Here is an 18,577-nt window from a genome sequence, read left to right as displayed (position 1 = left end):
ACACTCCCAGGACAGGTACGCAGGGGGTTAGATACAGAGTAAAGCTTCCTCTACACTGACCCCATCAAACACTCCCAGGACAGGTACAGTACGGGGTTAGATACAGAGTAAAGCTCCCTCTACACTGTCCCCATCAAACACTCCCAGTACAGATACAGCACGGGGTTAGATACAGAGTAAACCTCCCTCTACACTGTCGCCATCAAACACTCCCAGGACAGGTAGAGCACGGGGTTAGATACAGAGTAAAGCTCCCTCTGCTCTGTCCCCATCAAACCTTCCCAGGACAGGTACAGCACGTGGTTAAATACAGAGTAAAGCTCCCTCTACACTGTCCCCATCAAACACTCTCAGGACAGGTACAGGACGGGGTTAGATACAGAGTAAAGCTCCCTCTACACTGTCCCCGTCAAACACTCCCAGGACAGGTGCAGCACAGGGTTTGATACAGAGTAAAGCTCCCTCTACACTTCCCCCATCAAACACTCCCAGGACAGGTACAGCACGAGGTTAGATACAGAGTAAAGCTCCCTCTACACTGTCCCCATCAAACACTCCCAGGACAGGTACAGCACGGGGTTAGATACAGAGTAAAGCTCCCTCTGCACTGTCCCCATCAAACACTCCCAGGACAGGTACAGCACGGGGTTAGATACAGAGTGAAGCTCCCTCTGCTCTGTCCCCATCAAACATTCCCAGGACAGGTACAGCACGGGGTTAGATACAGAGTAAAGCTCCCTCTACACTGTCCCCATCAAACACTCCCAGGACAGGTACAGCACGGGGTTAGATACAGAGTAAAGCTCCCTCTGCACTGTCCCCATCAAACACTCCCAGGACAGGTACAGCACGGGGTGAGATACAGAGTAAAGCTCCCTCTACACTGTCCCTATCAAATACTCCCAGGACAGGTACAGCACGGAGTTAGATACAGAGTAAAGCTCCCTCTTCACTGTCCCCATCGAACACTCCCAGGACAGGTATAGCACAAGGTTAGATACAGAGTAAAGCTCCCTCTACACTGAACCACTCAAATACTCCCAGGACAGGTACAGCACGGGGTTAGATACAGAGTAAAGCTCCCTCTACACTGCCCCCATCAAACACTCCCAGGACAGGTACAGCACGGGGTTAGATTCAGAGTAAAGCTCCCTCTACACTGTCCCCATCAAACACTCCCAGGACACGTACAGCACGGGGTTAAATACAGAGTAAAGCTCTCTCTACACTGTCCGCATCAAACAATCCCAGGACAGGTACGCAGGGGGTTAGATACAGAGTAAAGCTTCCTCTTCACTGACCCCATCAAACACTCCCTGGACAGGTACAGTACGGGGTTAGATACAGAGTAAAGCTCCCTCTACACTGTCCCCATCAAACACTCCCAGGACAGGTACAGCGCAGGGTTAGATACAGAGTAAAGCTCCCTCTACACTGTCCCCATCAAACACTCCCAGTACAGATACATCACGGGGTTAGATACAGATGAAACCTCCCTCTACACTGTCGCCATCAAACACTCCCAGGACAGGTACAGCACGGGGTTAGATACAGAGTAAAACTCCCTCTACACTGTCCCCATCAAACACTCCCAGGACAGGTACAGCACGGGGTTAAATACAGAGTAAAGCTCCCTCTACACTTTCCCCATCAAACACTCCCAGGACTGGTACAGCCCGGGGTTAGATACAGAGTAAAGCTCCCTCTACACTTCCCCCATCAAACACTCCCAGGACAGGTACAGCACGAGGTTAGATACAGAGTAAAGCTCCCTCTACACTGTCCCCATCAAACACTCCCAGGACAGGTACAGCACGGGGTTAGATACAGAGTAAAGCTCCCTCTGCACTGTCCCCATCAAACACTCCCAGGACAGGTACAGCACGGGGTTAGATACAGAGTGAAGCTCCCTCTGCTCTGTCCCCATCAAACATTCCCAGGACAGGTACAGCACGGGGTTAGATACAGAGTAAAGCTCCCTCTACACTGTCCCCATCAAACACTCCCAGGACAGGTACAGCACGGGGTTAGATACAGAGTAAAGCTCCCTCTGCACTGTCCCCATCAAACACTCCCAGGACAGGTACAGCACGGGGTGAGATACAGAGTAAAGCTCCCTCTACACTGTCCCTATCAAATACTCCCAGGACAGGTACAGCACGGAGTTAGATACAGAGTAAAGCTCCCTCTTCACTGTCCCCATCGAACACTCCCAGGACAGGTATAGCACAAGGTTAGATACAGAGTAAAGCTCCCTCTACACTGAACCACTCAAATACTCCCAGGACAGGTACAGCACGGGGTTAGATACAGAGTAAAGCTCCCTCTACACTGCCCCCATCAAACACTCCCAGGACAGGTACAGCACGGGGTTAGATTCAGAGTAAAGCTCCCTCTACACTGTCCCCATCAAACACTCCCAGGACACGTACAGCACGGGGTTAAATACAGAGTAAAGCTCCCTCTACACTGTCCGCATCAAACAATCCCAGGACAGGTACGCAGGGGGTTAGATACAGAGTAAAGCTTCCTCTTCACTGACCCCATCAAACACTCCCAGGACAGGTACAGTACGGGGTTAGATACAGAGTAAAGCTCCCTCTACACTGTCCCCATCAAACACTCCCAGGACAGGTACAGCGCAGGGTTAGATACAGAGTAAAGCTCCCTCTACACTGTCCCCATCAAACACTCCCAGTACAGATACATCACGGGGTTAGATACAGATGAAACCTCCCTCTACACTGTCGCCATCAAACACTCCCAGGACAGGTACAGCACGGGGTTAGATACAGAGTAAAACTCCCTCTACACTGTCCCCATCAAACACTCCCAGGACAGGTACAGCACGGGGTTAAATACAGAGTAAAGCTCCCTCTACACTGTCCCCATCAAACACTCCCAGGACTGGTACAGCCCGGGGTTAGATACAGAGTAAAGCTCCCTCTACACTGTCCCCATCAAACACTCCCAGGACAGGTACAGCACGGGGTTAGATACAGAGTAAAGCTCGCTCTACACTGTCCCCATCAAACACTCCCAGGACAGGTACAGCACGGGGTTCGATACAGAGTAAAGCTCCCTCTACACTTCCCCCATCAAACACTCCCAGGACAGGTACAGCACGAGGTTAGGTACAGAGTAAAGCTCCCTCTGCTCTGTCCCCATCAAACATTCCCAGGACAGGTACAGCACGGGGTTAGATACAGAGTAAAGCTCCCTCGACACTGTCCCCATCAAACACTTCCAGGACAGGTACAGCACGGGGTTAGATACAGGGTAAAGCTCCCTCTCCACTGTCCCCATCAAACACTCCCAGGACAGGTACAGCACGGAGTTAGATACAGAGTAAAGCTCCCTCTACACTGTCCCCATCGAACACTCGCAGGACAGGTACAGCACGGGGTTAGGTACAGAGTAAAGCTCCCTCAACACTGTCCCCATCAAACACTCCCAACAGGTACAGCACAGGGTTAGATACAGAGTAAAGCTCCCTCTACACTGTCCCCATCAAACACTCACAGGTCAGGGACAGCACGGGTTTAGATACAGAGTAAAGCTCCCTCTACACTGTCCCCATCAAACACTCCCAGGACAGGTACATGGGGTTTGATACAGAGTAAAGTTCTCTCTACACTGTCCCCATCAAACACTCCCAGGACAGGTACAGCACGGGGTGAGATACAGAGTAAAGCTCCCTCTACACTGTCCCTATCAAATACTCCCAGGACAGGTACAGCACGGAGTTAGATACAGAGTAAAGCTCCCTCTACACTGTCCCCATCGAACACTCGCAGGACAGGTACAGCACGGGGTTAGGTACAGAGTAAAGCTCCCTCAACACTGTCCCCATCAAACACTCCCAACAGGTACAGCACAGGGTTAGATACAGAGTAAAGCTCCCTCTACACTGCCCCCATCAAACACTCCCAGGACAGGTAGAGCACGGGGTTAGATGCAGTGTAAAGCTCCCTCTACACTGTCCCCATCAAACACTCCCAGGACAGGTACAGCACGGGGTTAGATGCAGAGTAAAGCTCCCTCTACACTGTCCCCATCAAACACTCCCAGGACAGGGACAGCGCAGGGTTAGATACAGAGTAAAACTCCCTCTACACTGTCCCCATCAAACACTCCCAGGACAGGTACAGCGCAGGGTTAGATACAGAGTAAAGCTCCCTCTACACTGTCCCCATCAAACACTCCCAGGACAGGTACAGCACGGGGTTAAATACAGAGTAAAGCTCCCTCTACACTGTCCCCATCAAACAGTCCCAGGACAGGTACAGCGCAGGGTTAGATACAGAGTAAAGCTCCCTCTACACTGTCCCCATCAAACACTCCCAGGACAGGTACAGCACGGGGTTAGATACAGAGTAAAGCTCCCTCTACACTGTCCCCATCAAACACTCCCAGGACAGGTACAGCACGGGGTTAGATACAGAATAAAGCTCCCTCTACACTGTCCCCACCAAACACTCCCAGGACACGTACAGCACGGGGTTAAATACAGAGTATAGCTCCCTCTACACTGTCCGCATCAAACACTCCCAGGACAGGTACGCAGGGGGTTAGATACAGAGTAAAGCTTCCTCTACACTGACCCCATCAAACACTCCCAGGACAGGTACAGTACGGGGTTAGATACAGAGTAAAGCTCCCTCTACACTGTCCCCATCAAACACTCCCAGTACAGATACAGCACGGGGTTAGATACAGAGTAAACCTCCCTCTACACTGTCGCCATCAAACACTCCCAGGACAGGTAGAGCACGGGGTTAGATACAGAGTAAAGCTCCCTCTGCTCTGTCCCCATCAAACATTCCCAGGACAGGTACAGCACGTGGTTAAATACAGAGTAAAGCTCCCTCTACACTGTCCCCATCAAACACTCTCAGGACAGGTACAGCACGGGGTTAGATACAGAGTAAAGCTCCCTCTACACTGTCCCCGTCAAACACTCCCAGGACAGGTGCAGCACAGGGTTTGATACAGAGTAAAGCTCCCTCTACACTTCCCCCATCAAACACTCCCAGGACAGGTACAGCACGAGGTTAGATACAGAGTAAAGCTCCCTCTACACTGTCCCCATCAAACACTCCCAGGACAGGTACAGCACGGGGTTAGATACAGAGTAAAGCTCCCTCTGCACTGTCCCCATCAAACACTCCCAGGACAGGTACAGCACGGGGTTAGATACAGAGTGAAGCTCCCTCTGCTCTGTCCCCATCAAACATTCCCAGGACAGGTACAGCACGGGGTTAGATACAGAGTAAAGCTCCCTCTACACTGTCCCCATCAAACACTCCCAGGACAGGTACAGCACGGGGTTAGATACAGAGTAAAGCTCCCTCTGCACTGTCCCCATCAAACACTCCCAGGACAGGTACAGCACGGGGTTAGGTACAGAGTAAAGCTCCCTCTACACTGTCCCCATCAAACACTCCCAGGACAGGTACAGCACGGGGTTAGATACAGAGTAAAGCTCCCTCTACACAGTCCCCATCAAACACTCCCAGGACAGGTACAGCACGGGGTTAGATACAGAGTAAAGCTCCCTCTACACTGTCCCCATCAAACACTCCCAGGACAGGTACAGCACGGGGTTAGATACAGAGTGAAGAGCATGAGGAAAATGAGATCGAACCTTGTTGGGGAACAGGGAAAAGCTTGAGTGATGCTGGGCCGTCTGGATTGTGTTTTGTGCCGCCATTTCCAGCCTGCGGTCCCTCCATCTGGATCATTGTGGGCTGGTGACCCGTGTTGTCTGGGAGAGGGTGAGAGAGAGAGAGAGACAGAGAGAGAGAGAAACAAGTCAATACATCGTCTCACTGCTCTATTCTTCTCTCACAGACCCCTTTAATATTCCCCGTTTCCTATAACAATCCCCATCCCCGTCCCCTATCAACATCCGCTTTAACCCTCCCCATCCCCGTTAACCATCCCCCTCCCCTATAACCTTCCCCATCCCCTATAACCATCCCCTTTAAATATCCCTGTCCCCGACCACCATCACCTATAACCATCCCTGTCCCCTATAACCAGCCCCGTCCCCTATCACCATCCCCTTTAACCCTCCCCCATCCATCATCATCATCCCTGTCCCAGTTAACCACCTCCATCCCCCATAACCATGCCTATCCCCTATAACCCCCCATGTCCCCGTTAACCAGTCCCATCCCCTATAATCCTTCCCGTTAACCACCTCCATTCCCTTTAACCTTCCCTATCCCCGTTAACCATGCACGTCCCCATAACCCTTCACTTTAACCACCCCTGTCCCCTGTAACCCTCTATGTCCCTGTTAACCAGTCCCATCCCCTGTAACCATCTCCATCCCCTATAACCCTCCCTGTTCCCATTAACCATCCCCACCCCTACATGATGAATGGCGCAGCAGGCTCGAAGGGCCAGAAGGCCTCCTCCTGTTCCCATCTTCTATGTATCTATGTATCTAACCCTCCCTTTAAGCATCCCAGTCCCTTTAACTCTTGTTGTTCCACACAGTGGCATTGTTGCATTGTCACTGGGCTGGTAATCCGGAGATCCAGGCTAATGCTCTGGGAACCTGCGTTCAAACCCACCAGGGCAGGTGGTGGAATTTGAATTTAATTTTTAAAAACCTGGAATTAAAAGTCTAATATTGACCATGAAACCACTGTCAACTTTTGTAAAAATCCATGGGGTTCAGTGATATCCTTTAGGGAAGGAAATTTCTCATCCTTACTTGGTGAGGCCTACATGTGACTCCAAACCCAAATGTGGTTAACTCTTAAAATACCCTCAGGGATGGGCAATGAATGCTGGCTCAGCCGTCGATGCCCACATCCCATAAACGAGTAAAGAATTAAATCCCATCGCTGTCATGTTTAACACTCGCGTTTAACCATCACAATCGCCATAACTGTCCCTGTCGCCTATAACTATCACTGCCGCCTATAACTGAACCTGTCCCCTATAACTGTCCCTGTCCCCTATGACCGGACCTGTCCCGTATAACTACCCCTGTCCCCTGTAACTACCCCATCCCAATAACTGTCCCTGCCCCCTATAGCTATCCATGCCCCCAAAACTGTCGCTGTCCCCTATAATTGTCTCAGTCCCCTGTAACTATCCCTGTCCCCTATAACTGACCCAGTCCCGTATAACTATCCCTGTCCCCTCTTACTGTCCCTGGCCCCTGTAACTATCCCAGTCCCCATAGCCGACCCTTTAACCCTCCCCAATAACCACCCCATCCTCTACAACCGTCCCTGTCCCCAATAACCCTGCCCTATATTGTCTCCATCCCCTTTAAACCTCTCCATTAACCTTCCCCAACCCCTTTATCCCTCCCCATCCCCAACCCCTTTATCTCTCCTCGTCCCTTTTAATCCTCCCGGTCCCCTTACTTAAAAAAAAGATTCGCTCCAAACAATGCAAAAAATTCCAAATGTACAGAAAGAACATTCAAATGTAATACAAAGTTTGTCAACATTTAATTTTTACAAACTATAGTAAACCCAAACCCAAAGGCCCCCTATTTCCCCCCGGTCGCCCCCCCCCCCCCACCCCTCCGCCCTCCCCCAGTTGTTGGCCACAACAGGTCTTTGAAGATGGCGATGGACGGCCTCCATCTTGAGTAAAACCCTTCCTCCAACCATCTGATGGCATATTTAAATTTTTTTCAGTCCCAACAATTCTACCCAGTCCCCAAACCATGCCGAGGCCCAAGGTGGCGGCGCCGGCCTCCATCCGAGCAGGACCAGTCGCCGGGCAATCAGAAAGGCCCTTCTTCCCCTCAAGAAGCTCCGGCAAGGCCGACACCCGAATGATCGTCGCCGGTGGACAAGCCTTCAGCTTGATCCCCACGATCTCCGGCACGGTCTCAAAGAACGAGATCCAGAACTCGACCAAATTTGGGCAGGAGCAGGACAGGTGTGACTGGTTCGTCGGCCCCCTCGTCGTTCACGCAGGTCCTCTACTTTGGGGAAGAACACAAATTGTATCAGGCTTAGCCTGACACAAGGGAAAGTAGAGTTCACCCTCTCCAAAATATCCCCTCATTCCAGTCCCAGACCCAGTTCCTCTTTCACTTCCCCCTTTATTCCTTCTAACAGAGCCTTCCCTGTCTCCAGTAATCACCTGTATATGTCAGAAGTCTTCCCTTCTCCCAGCTCATCACAGGATAACATCCAGTCCATTAGTGCAGGTCTCGGGGAATGAAGAGAGTTCCTTGCGAGCAAAGTCCCGCACCTGCAGCTTCCTAAACGTGCTCCCCACCCCCTCAGGAGTTGATACTTTCATCCCCTCCAGTCCCGCGATCCTACCCTCCACAAATAGATCCCTAAACCTCTCAATCCCCTCCTTCTTCCAAATCTTGTACTTCCCATAACCACCCACTCTGCCGCCTCCCCCCATCCCTGTTCCCCTTCCCACAGAGTTCTTGCCCAAGGCCATACCATCTCCTCGGCCTGCTTGCTTACTAGGCCCCGAAGCCTGGTCCGCGATTATCCCGCGTGCTCGGAAGACACCGTCCAACCAGCCACAGAGATCCCGGAACTGGCCCCGTTCAAAGGACTTGTCATTCCCCGAGAGGAAGGTCTCGCCTGTGCCTGTCAGAGAGAGAGAGCAAAGGTAGATATCGCCTGCCTGGGCCAACCGGAACTGCGGGAGTGGGGTGAAAGGCCGGAGGCTACACCCACTGGACGAGGTCACCGCGCTCGCAGGAGGATCGCGCGCGGTCAGTGACGGCCTCCTGGGGCTCCCTACCTGGAAACTGAGAGAGGTCCATCTCTGTCCACTCGATGTGACTCGCGATCTCGACGCCAGCCCTGACCGAGTCGACGGTGGCCAACCAATCCAGAGGGAGAACTCCTCAAAAACACAAGAGAGGGAACCTAGAGCGTCAGCGTATTGAGAGGAGAAAGAGACACTCAGAGAGAAGGGGAGAGAGAGAGAGAGATGGAGGTACAGAGAGAGTGCGGAGAGAGTGAGAGGGAGAAACAGAGACAAAGACAGAGAGAGATGGGGAGAGACTAAGAGAGAGAAACAGACAGAGAGAGAGAGGCAGATAGATGGAGAAATACAGGGAGATGGAGAGAAACAGAGAGAGACATAGATAGAGGTTCAGAGAGAAAGAGAGGAGAGACAGAGAGATGATAGAGTGAGAGACAGAAATAGAGTCAGATTGAAAGAGACAAAGAGAGAAATAGAGAGAGCCACAGATCGAGAGAGTGGGAGAGCCAGAGAGAGAGTGGGAGAGACAGAGAGTGAGACAGAGATAGAGAGAGAGTGAGAGTGTGATGAACGGTTATTGTATTACTGTACCCTTATCACCATGTAAGGTGATGTCAGCTTTAAGACCGGGCTTGGAACCCTGGGGGACCTCCGGCTCCGCCCACCTGGGAGTCGTATATAAGGGGCCACCTTGCAGGCGGTACCCAGTAAGCACCCGTCTCGGCACCAGGCTAGTTCTTAGCTTATTAAAGCCTTCTTTACCGTTTTACTCTCTAGCGTCGTTATTGACGGTACAACAGAGAGACAGAAAGAGGCAGAGAGAGAGATAGACAGAGAGATGATCCCTTACCTGGTCCAGTGGAGGAAGTGGCTTCTCTCGGGGTCTCCAGCACCTGGTTCTGGATCTCCCTCCCCTGGCTGATGGGCTGTGCGGGGCTCCGTGGCGTGGAGAATGAGGAGCGGAGGAGGGGGGAGCAGGAGAGCACGGGGGTGTGAAGTGGGGTTCCGGACTCCATGGGGACATTGCCAGACCCTGAGAGAGAGAGAACGAGTCAGAGAGAATGAAATCCCAATAACTGTTGATTGAGACACAGAGGGGAGTTGGAGAGGAGCGTGGCGGTGTGAGGTGTGGACTGGGTTGCTCCCGAATTCCGTCGTCTCCCCCCTCCCCCGCCCATTGAGGCAGGCCCACACACGAGCCCCGCCCACAAAAGCCCCGCCCACACACGAGCCCCGCCCTCCTCCGCACGGACATACCTGCGTGTCCTGATAATGCGACTGAGTGACACAAACTCCGAAATGATAGATTCAGGTCTGCAAAATCCAGTTCGGGAAAAGGGAACGCTGTCTCCAGTCGGGATTGAGGGAGCCTCCGGTCCGAGTCCAAAACCTACAGGTGGCATAGAAAGGACTTAGAATCCGACCCACTGAATCCCGGATACAATGTGAATCTCTCTCTCTGTAAGGAGCCCCTGTTAAAGAGGGAGTCTCTCTCTCTCTCTCTCTCTCTGTGTCAGTGATGCACGATCAATTGCACAAAGACTTGAGTTGGGTACAACTGAGGCTTTATTGCTCTAAGATGTGTGGCCTCCCACAGCAGCTGGCGAAATGGCTGCTGCACGGAGGACACGCATATTTATACTCCGCCTACTGGGCGGAGCCAGCATGCAGGGACTACCGTTGTACCTGTAGTACAGGTCCTACCATACATCACCTAATATAGGTGTAACAGTGGTTTACCACATTCACCCCCTGTTAAAATTGAGTCCGGCGGGGGTGGTGGAGAATTATATACAACAACTGAATTGTACATGTACAATTTTTGTGAGAAAAAAAATGTCTTTTGAAGTCCAGTGGACCAGTTAGAGGTTCAACCGGTCCGGGGCCTTGATGTGCCGCTGGGAGCGATGCAGTGGTGGCGGCGATGCCGATGCTGGTCTGGCCTTCGGTTACTCCGGGAGCATGCCAAAATTTCTTCATCCTCGGGCGTGGGCAGGGGAAGGACGGATGGTCCCGGGGGGGTTGATGCTGGGAGCGCCGGGGGAGGGGAGGGTGGCGCCGGGCCGGAGGGGTGTGTGTGTGGGGAACCTGCTGGTGCCAGGTCCCTGAGGGAGACAGTATCCTTGTGGCTGTCGGGGATGCCATGTAGTCATACTGAGGGTTCGCATGGAGCAATTGCACCCTCTCCACCAAGGGGTCCGCCTTGTGGAGTCGGACGTGCCTACGGAGAAGGATGGGTCCTGGAGCTGCGAGCCAAGTAGGGAGCGACACTCCAGATGTGGACTTCCTGGGGAAGGCAAAGAGACGTTCATGGGGTGTGTTGTTAGTGGCGGTGCACAGTAGTGACCGAATGGAGTGCAGTGCATCAAGGAGGTCCTCCTGCCAGCGAGAGGCTGGGAGGTTCCTTGTCCGTAGGGCCAGCTGGACGGCCCTCCATACCGCCCTGTTCTCCCTCTCTACCTGTCCGTTTCCCCGGGGGTTATAGCTGGTCGTCCTGCTGGAGGCGATACCCCTGCTGAGCAGGAACTGACGCAGGTCATCACTCATGAATGAGGATCCCCGGTCGCTGTGGATGGAGGCGGGGAAGCCGAACAGAGCGAAGATTGTGTTGAGGGCTTTGATGACGGTGGCAGACGTCATATCGGGGCATGGGATGGCGAAGGGGAATCTGGAGTACTCATCGACCACACTGAGAAAATACGTGTTACGGTCAGTGGAGGGGAGGGGCCCTTTGAAATCCATGCTGAGGCGTTCAAAGTGGCGGGAAGCCTTCACCAGGCGCGCACAGTCTGGCCGGTAGAAGTGCGGCTTGCACTCCGCACAGACCTGGCAGTCCCTGGTGACTGTCCTTACTTCCTCGACGGAGTAGGGCAGGTTGCGGGCCTTTATGAAATGGTACAACCGTGTGACTCCCAGGTGACAAAGGCTGTCGTGCAGGGTCTGGAGTCGGTCTACTTGTGCGCTGGCACATGTACCTCGGGATAGGGCATCGGGGGGCTCGTTGAGCTTGCCGGAGCGATACAAAATCTCGTAATTGTAGGTGGAGAGCTCGATCCTCCACCTCAAGATCTTATCATTCTTTTTTTAAATAATTTTTTTATTCTCCTCCTTTTTCACATTTTCTCCCGCATTTACACCCATCAACAATAAACAATAATCAGCAAGATATGTCAATCCCCATAACAATAACAACGATCCCATCCGCCCACCAACCCCCAAACATCAGCCCGCATGTTTACATAAACAAATGACAAAAAGGAATCAGGGATTACCCATAATCACCCTTAATACACACAGAACCCCCCCCCCCAACTAATGTTCGATGTTATCCAGTTCTTGAAAGTGCATAATAAATAGTGCCCATGACTTATAGAACCCCTCCGAGCTTCCCCTCAGTTCAAACTTAACCTTCTCAAGGGTCAAGTATTCCAACAGGTCGCCACGCCAGGGCACTGGGTGGAGAGGCTGCTCTCCATCCCAGCAGGATCCGCCTTCGGGCGATCAACGAGGCGAAGGCTACGATATCGGCCTCCGCACCCGTTTCCAACCCTGGCTGGTCCGACACCCCGAATATGGCCTCCCGGGGACCCAGGTCCAGTTTCACGTGCACCACCTTGGAAATTACCCTAAACACCTCCTTCCAGTACTCCCCTAGCTTTGGACAGGACCAAAACATATGAATGTGATTAGCGCCCCCCCCCCCCCCCCGCCCCCCCGCAACGTTCACACACATCCTCTACTCCTTCAAAGAATCAGCTCATCCTCGCCCTCGTGAGGTGCGCTCTATATACCACCTTCAGCTGTATCAGCCCCAACCTCGCACATGAGGTGGGGGCATTCACTCTCCGAAGCACCTCACACCAGACCCCCTCCTCTATAACCTCTCCCAGCCCTTCCTCCCACTTTGCTTTGATCCTTTCCTTATCCTCTTCCAAAATAGCTCCGTACACCGCTGACACTGCCCCCTTCTCCAGTCCCCTTGTCGTCAACACCTCCTCCAGCAATGTGGAGGCCGGTTCCTCTGGGAAGCTCTGTATCTCCTTCCTGGCAAAATCCCGAACCTGCATGTACCTAAACCCTTCTCTCTGCTCCAGCTCATACTTTGCTTCCAGCTCCTTCAATCCTGCAAACCGACCCCGAAGAAACAAATCTTTTAGCGTCTTAATCCCCCTCTCTTCCCATTTCCGAAAACTTCCATCCCACCTCCCTGGCTCAAATCTGTGGTTCCCCCGAATTGGCATTTCCCTTGAACCTGCCCCAACCTGAAGTGTTGGCGAAACTGCCTCCAGATTTTCAATGAAGCTATTATTACCGGACTCCCTGAGTATTTCCCCGGAGCTATCGGGAGTGGTGCTGTTGCAAGTGCCTTCAGCCCGACCCCCCGCACAAACTCTCCTCCATTCTGACCCACTGGGAATCAACCCCTCTGACCCAGCTCCGCACCTTCTCCACATTCGCCGCCCAGTAGTAGTACAACAGGTTCGGGAGACCCAAACCCCCTGCCTGCCTTCCCCTCTGCAGCAGCACCTTTCTCACTCTGGCCACCTTCCCTCCCCATATGAATGAGGTAATCCTTCCCTCAATCTCCCTGAAAAAAGACTTTGGCAGGAAAATCGGTAAGCATTGAAAAATAAACAGGAATCGCGGCAACACATTCATTTTAACCGCCTGTACCCGACCCGCCAGTGACAGAGGAAGGCCATCCCATCTTGCCAGATCGGCTTTCACTCTCCCCACCAAACTAGTGATGTACCTGCGAAGCCTCCCCCAGTCCCGGGCAACCTGCACCCCCAGATACCTAAAATGAGTCCCTGCCCTACGGAATGGCAGCCCCCCCCACCCCTGCCCCCACCCCCGGCCGAGACACCACAAAATACTCACTCTTGTCCAGGTTCAACTTGTACCCCGAGAAAGACCCAAATACCCGCAGTAGCTCCAATATTCCCCCTATCGACACACTCGGTTCCGACACATACAGCAGCAAGTCGTCGGCATATAAGGACGCCCTATGCTCTATCCCCCCCCCCGCACTATTCCTTTCCATGCTCCCGAACTTCTCAATGCGATGGCCAACGGCTCAATCGCGAGTGCAAACAGCAGGGGGGACATAGGGCATCCCTGTCTCGTCCCACGGTGGAGAGAAAAGTATCTCGAACTGATATTATTTGTGCGGACACTCGCCTTCGGTTCCTTATATGATAGCTTTACCCAAGATCTTATCATTCTTGATCTTGCCCCGTATGTGTTATTGAACATGAAGGCTACCGACCGTTGGTCAGTGAATCTCCTGCCGGCCAGGTAATGCCTCCAATGCCGCACAGCCTCAACGATAGCTTGGGCCTCCTTTTCGACGGATGAGTGCCGAATTTCTGAGGCATGAAGGGTGCAGGAGAAGAATGCCACGGGCCTGCCTGATTGAGTGTGGCGGCAAGGGCGACGTCTGATGCATCGCTCTCCACTTGAAAGGGCAGCGTCTCGTCTACTGCGTGCATCCCGGCCTTGGCGATATCGGCTCTGATACGGGCGAAGGCCTGTTGAGCCTCGGCCATCAGGGGAAAATGGCTGGCCTGTATAAGTGGGCGGGCCTTGTCCGCATAGTTTGGGACCCACTGCGCGTAATACGAAAAGAACCCCAGGCAACGTTTGAGGGCCTTGGGCAGTGGGGGAGGGGGAGCTCCATGAAGGGGTGCATGTGGTCGGGATTGGGCCCCAGAACTCCGTTCTGGACCACATAGCCGAGGATGGCTAAGCGGTTTGTGCTGAACACGCACTTCTCCTTGTTGTAAGTGAGGTTTAGGAGAGTGGTGGTGTGGAGAAATTTAGCAAGGTTGGCGTCGTGGTCCTGCTGATCATGGCCGCAGATGGTGACGTTGTCTAGGTACGGAAAGGTGGCCTGCAAACCGTACCGGTCGACCATTCGGTCCATCTCCCTTTGGAAGACCGAGACCCCGTTGGTGACGCTGAAGGGAACCCTGAGGAAGTGATAGAGGCGACCGGCTGCCTCGAAGGCGGTGTATGGATGGTCCGCTTTACGGATGGGGAGCTGGTGGTAGGCAGATTTGAGGTCTACCGTTGAGAAGACCCGGTACTGTGCAATCTGATTGACCAAATTAGATATGCGTGGCAGAGGGTACATGTCGAGCTGTGTGTACCGATTGATGGTCTGGCTGTAGTCCACGACCATTCTGTGTTTCTCCCCAGTTTTGACCACGACCACTTGGGCTCTCCAGGGGCTGTTGCTGGCCTCGATGATGCCTTCCCGAAGCAGCCGCTGGACCTCGGACTTGATGAAGGTCCTGTCCTGGGCGCTGCACCGTTTGCTCCTGGTGACGACGGGTTTGCAATCCGGAGTTAGACTTGCAAAGAGGGAAGGTGGATCGACCTCGGTGTACCGCGAGGGAGCAGCGCGTGACTGTATCCGGGTGGATGAAGCTTTCGGTGCTCCCGGAGTCCAGCCGGCAAGAGGTCATGTGTCCATCGATTTTAACGCTGGTCGATGCGGTGGCCAGGTTGTGCGGACGAGACTGGTCGATGGTCACTGAGGCGAGTCATGGTTGGTCGTTGCTGGTGTCGGATGATGGGGAGCCCGGGGGGCACAGGTCCTGGAACGCTGGTGGTGCCCATGTGCCGTGGGGGAGACAAGATGGCGGCGCCTGAAGATCATGGGAAGGACAAAATGGCGGCGCCCATGGGCCGCACGTGGCGGGGGCTGGAAAAGATGGCAGCTCCCATGGGCCACATGTGCTGCGCGGAGGGGAAGATGGCGGCGTCCACTGGCTGCGTTTTGTCTGAGGGGGAGAAGATGGCGGCGTCCACTGGCCGCGTTTTGTCTGAGGGGGAGAAGATGGCGGCGTCCACTGGCCGCACGTGGTCCGTGGAGGTGGAGGTGGCATCGCCCATTGTCCATAAACGAGGGGGGTGGGGGCGATAGCGGCGACTGCGTGGGCCTGGCACACCGCGGCGAAGTGCCACTTTTTACCGCAAGCCTTACAAAGGGCAGGGCGGGCCGGGCAGCGTTGGCGGGGGTGTTCTGCTGGCCGCAAAAATAACCTTGGGGACCCCCGGGGTTCGCTGACTGGCGCATGGTGCAGGCGTATTGGCTGGGTAAAGCCCCGGCTGGGGCGGCCGTCTGTGGGGTCCACGATGCGTAGGAGGGGTGGGCCGTGCGGCTGGGGGTGTAGGCATGGATATTGGGCGAGGCGACCGTCATAGAGAGCTCGCTTCTTTGTCTCTGTGAGATCGAGCGTGGCCCCCTCTAGAAGTCGCTGGCGTATGAGGTCCGACCCAATCCCCGTAACAAAAGCGTCCCGCATAAGGAGGTTTGAATGTTCAGTGGCCGTAACAGCCTGACAGTCACAGTCCCGGACTAGTGGGATTCGGGCCTGCCAGAAGTCTTCTGTGGACTCACCAGGGAGTTGAGAGCGAGTGGTGACTACCTGCCTGGCGAAGAGCGTGTTCGTCTTCTGGGCGTAATTTTCTTTGAGCAGCGCCATGGCACGGCGTAGTTCGGGGCGTCCTGGATCAGCGGAAAGACATTGGAGCTCAACCTCGAGTACAGGATCTGTATTTTCTGAGCCTCTGGAACAGGGCTTGGCGGCGAGTTGATGTACGCCTCAAAACAAGCTAGCCAGTGATTAAAGTCCTTTTTGGCATCGCTTTATTGCGGATCCATCTGCAGGCGATCCAGCTTGATACGGAGGTCCATCTTCTGAAAACCTTAGAGCAATAAATTGATGCACGATCAATTGCACAAAGACTAGAGTTGAATACAACTGAGGCTTTATTGCTCTAAGATGTGTGGCCTCCCGCAGCAGCTGGAGAAATGGCTGCTGCATGGAGGACACGCATATTTATACTCCGCCAACTGGGCGGAGCCAGCAGGCAGGGACTACCATCGTACCTGTAGTACAGGTCCAGCCATTCATCACATAATATAGGTGTAACAGTGGTTTACCACTGTCAGGAACCCCTGTTAAAGAGGGAGTCTCTCTCTCTCTGTTAGAGACCTCTGTTGAATAGGGAGTCTCTCTCTCTCTCTCTGTGTCAGGGACCCCTGTTAAAGAGGGAGTCTCTCTCTCTCTGTCTCTCTGTCAGGGACCCCTGTTAAAGAGGGAGTCTCTCTCTCTCTGTCAGGGACCCCTGTTACAGAGGGAGTCTCTCTCTCTCTGTCAGGGACCCCTGTTACAGAGGGAGTCTCTCTCTCTCTCTCACTGTCAGCGACCCCTGTTAAAGAGGGAGTCTCTCTCTCTCTGTCTCTCTGTCAGGGACCCGTGTTAAAGAGGGAGTCTCTCTCTCTCTGTCAGGGACCCCTGTTACAGAGGGAGTCTCTCTCTCTCTGTCAGGGACCCCTGTTACAGAGGGAGTCTCTCTCTCTGTCCCACTGTCAGGGACCCCTGTTACAGAGGGAGTCTCTCTCTCTCTCTCTGTCAGAGACCCCTGTTAAAGAGGGAGTCTCTCTCTCCCTGTTAAATACCTCTGTTAAAGAGGGAGTCTCTCTCTCTCTGTCAGGGACCCCTGTTAAAGAGGGAGTCTCTCTCTCTCTCTCTCTGTCAGAGACCCCTGTTAAAGAGGGAGTCTCTCTCTCTCTCTGTCAGAGACCCCTGTTAAAGAGGGAGTCTCTCTCTTTCTCTCTCTCTGTCAGGAACCCCTGTTAAAGAGGGAGTCTCTCTCTCTCTCTCTCACGGACCTCTGTTAAAGAGGGAGTCTCTCTCTCTGTGAGGAACCCCTGTTAAAGAGGGAGTCTCTCTCTCTCTCTCAGGGACCTCTGTTAAAGAGGGAGTCTCTCTCTCTCTCTGTCAGGAACCCCTGTTAAAGAGGGAGTCTCTCTCTCTCTCTCAGGGACCTCTGTTAAAGACGGAGTCTCTCTCTCTCTCTGTCAGGAACCCCTGTTAAAGAGGGAGTCTCTCTCTCTCTCTCTCTCAGGGACCTCTGTTAAAGAGGGAGTCTCTCTCTCTCTCTCTGTCAGGAACCCCTGTTAAAGAGGGAATCTCTCTCTCTCTCTCAGGGACCTCTGTTAAAGAGGGAGTCTCTCTCTCTCTGTCAGGAACCCCTGTTAAAGAGGGAATCTCTCTCTCTCTCTCAGGGACCTCTGTTAAAGAGGGAGTCTCTCTCTCTCTGTCAGGAACCCCTGTTAAAGAGGGAGTCTCTCTCTCTCTCTCTGTCAGTGAGGTACCCTCAATAATGACGCTTGGAGATTAAACTGTAAAGAAGGCTTTATTAGACTAATAACTATACTACAGCTAAAGACGAGAGCTGACTGCTACACAGACCATGAGGCAGGCCTTTATGTATGGCTCCCAGATGGGCGGAGCCAGAGGCGGAGTCCCCAGGGTTCCATGCCCGGTCTTAAAGGGGACATCACCTTACATGATGATAAGGCAGTAACCGTTCATCACATTCACCCCCTGTTTAAAAAGGAGTCTGGCGGGGGTGAAGTGCCATCATAGGTCCATCCGTCTCGGCGGCCGGATCGTCCTCCTCGATCTCCTCAGTTCGGGCGGTGGTGCGGCGGGCACGGACGTCCCGGTTGAGGGCACATCCGGGAGCACAGCGGTCGGAGCTTCGGTCCGGGTCGGGGCAGAGGAACTAGGCAGGGCCGGGGGTAGCGGAGCCGGCGCCGGTGGGGTGTGTGAAGGGGGGCGCAAGTAAAGCTCGGTAGGAGCTCACCAATGGGTGGTAGGGCCGGAAGGGGGTGTGTTGTAGGGGGCGACGGGTCCTGCAGGGGAGTGGCGTGGGAAGGGGCTTCTGTGGTGGAGGATCCAGCGGGTGCCAGATCCCGGAGGGAAAATGTATCTTGCCTGCCGTCGGAGTACTCCACGTAGGCGTAACTGGGGTTGGTGTGGAGCAGTCGGACCTTTTC

At 53.7% G+C, this 18,577-nt stretch overlaps 1 protein-coding gene across 3 annotated transcripts in view; it reads right to left on the bottom strand.

Annotated features, from left to right (window-relative positions):
• The window catches only part of LOC140392894 (forkhead box protein J2-like), a 62,816-nt gene that overhangs the window by 15,817 nt on the left and 28,422 nt on the right, over positions 1-18,577 (bottom strand). Inside the window, exons 4-8 of one of the 3 annotated variants that reach the window (XM_072478660.1) lie at positions 9,976-10,108; positions 9,569-9,751; positions 8,752-8,856; positions 8,466-8,594; positions 5,648-5,767 (exon numbers count right to left, since the gene is read on the bottom strand). In XM_072478660.1, the coding sequence (XP_072334761.1) occupies positions 5,648-5,767; positions 8,466-8,594; positions 8,752-8,856; positions 9,569-9,751; positions 9,976-10,108 (670 nt within the window). Of the gene's footprint in view, positions 1-5,647; positions 5,768-8,441; positions 8,595-8,751; positions 8,857-9,568; positions 9,752-9,975; positions 10,109-18,577 lie in introns of all 3 variants that reach the window. The other 2 variants (XM_072478659.1, XM_072478658.1) reach the window with 2 other exon arrangements.

This window comes from Scyliorhinus torazame, chromosome 16 (genome assembly GCF_047496885.1).
Source record: "Scyliorhinus torazame isolate Kashiwa2021f chromosome 16, sScyTor2.1, whole genome shotgun sequence".
Taxonomy (NCBI): domain Eukaryota; kingdom Metazoa; phylum Chordata; class Chondrichthyes; order Carcharhiniformes; family Scyliorhinidae; genus Scyliorhinus; species Scyliorhinus torazame.
This window is presented reverse-complemented; position numbering and strand designations above follow the sequence as displayed.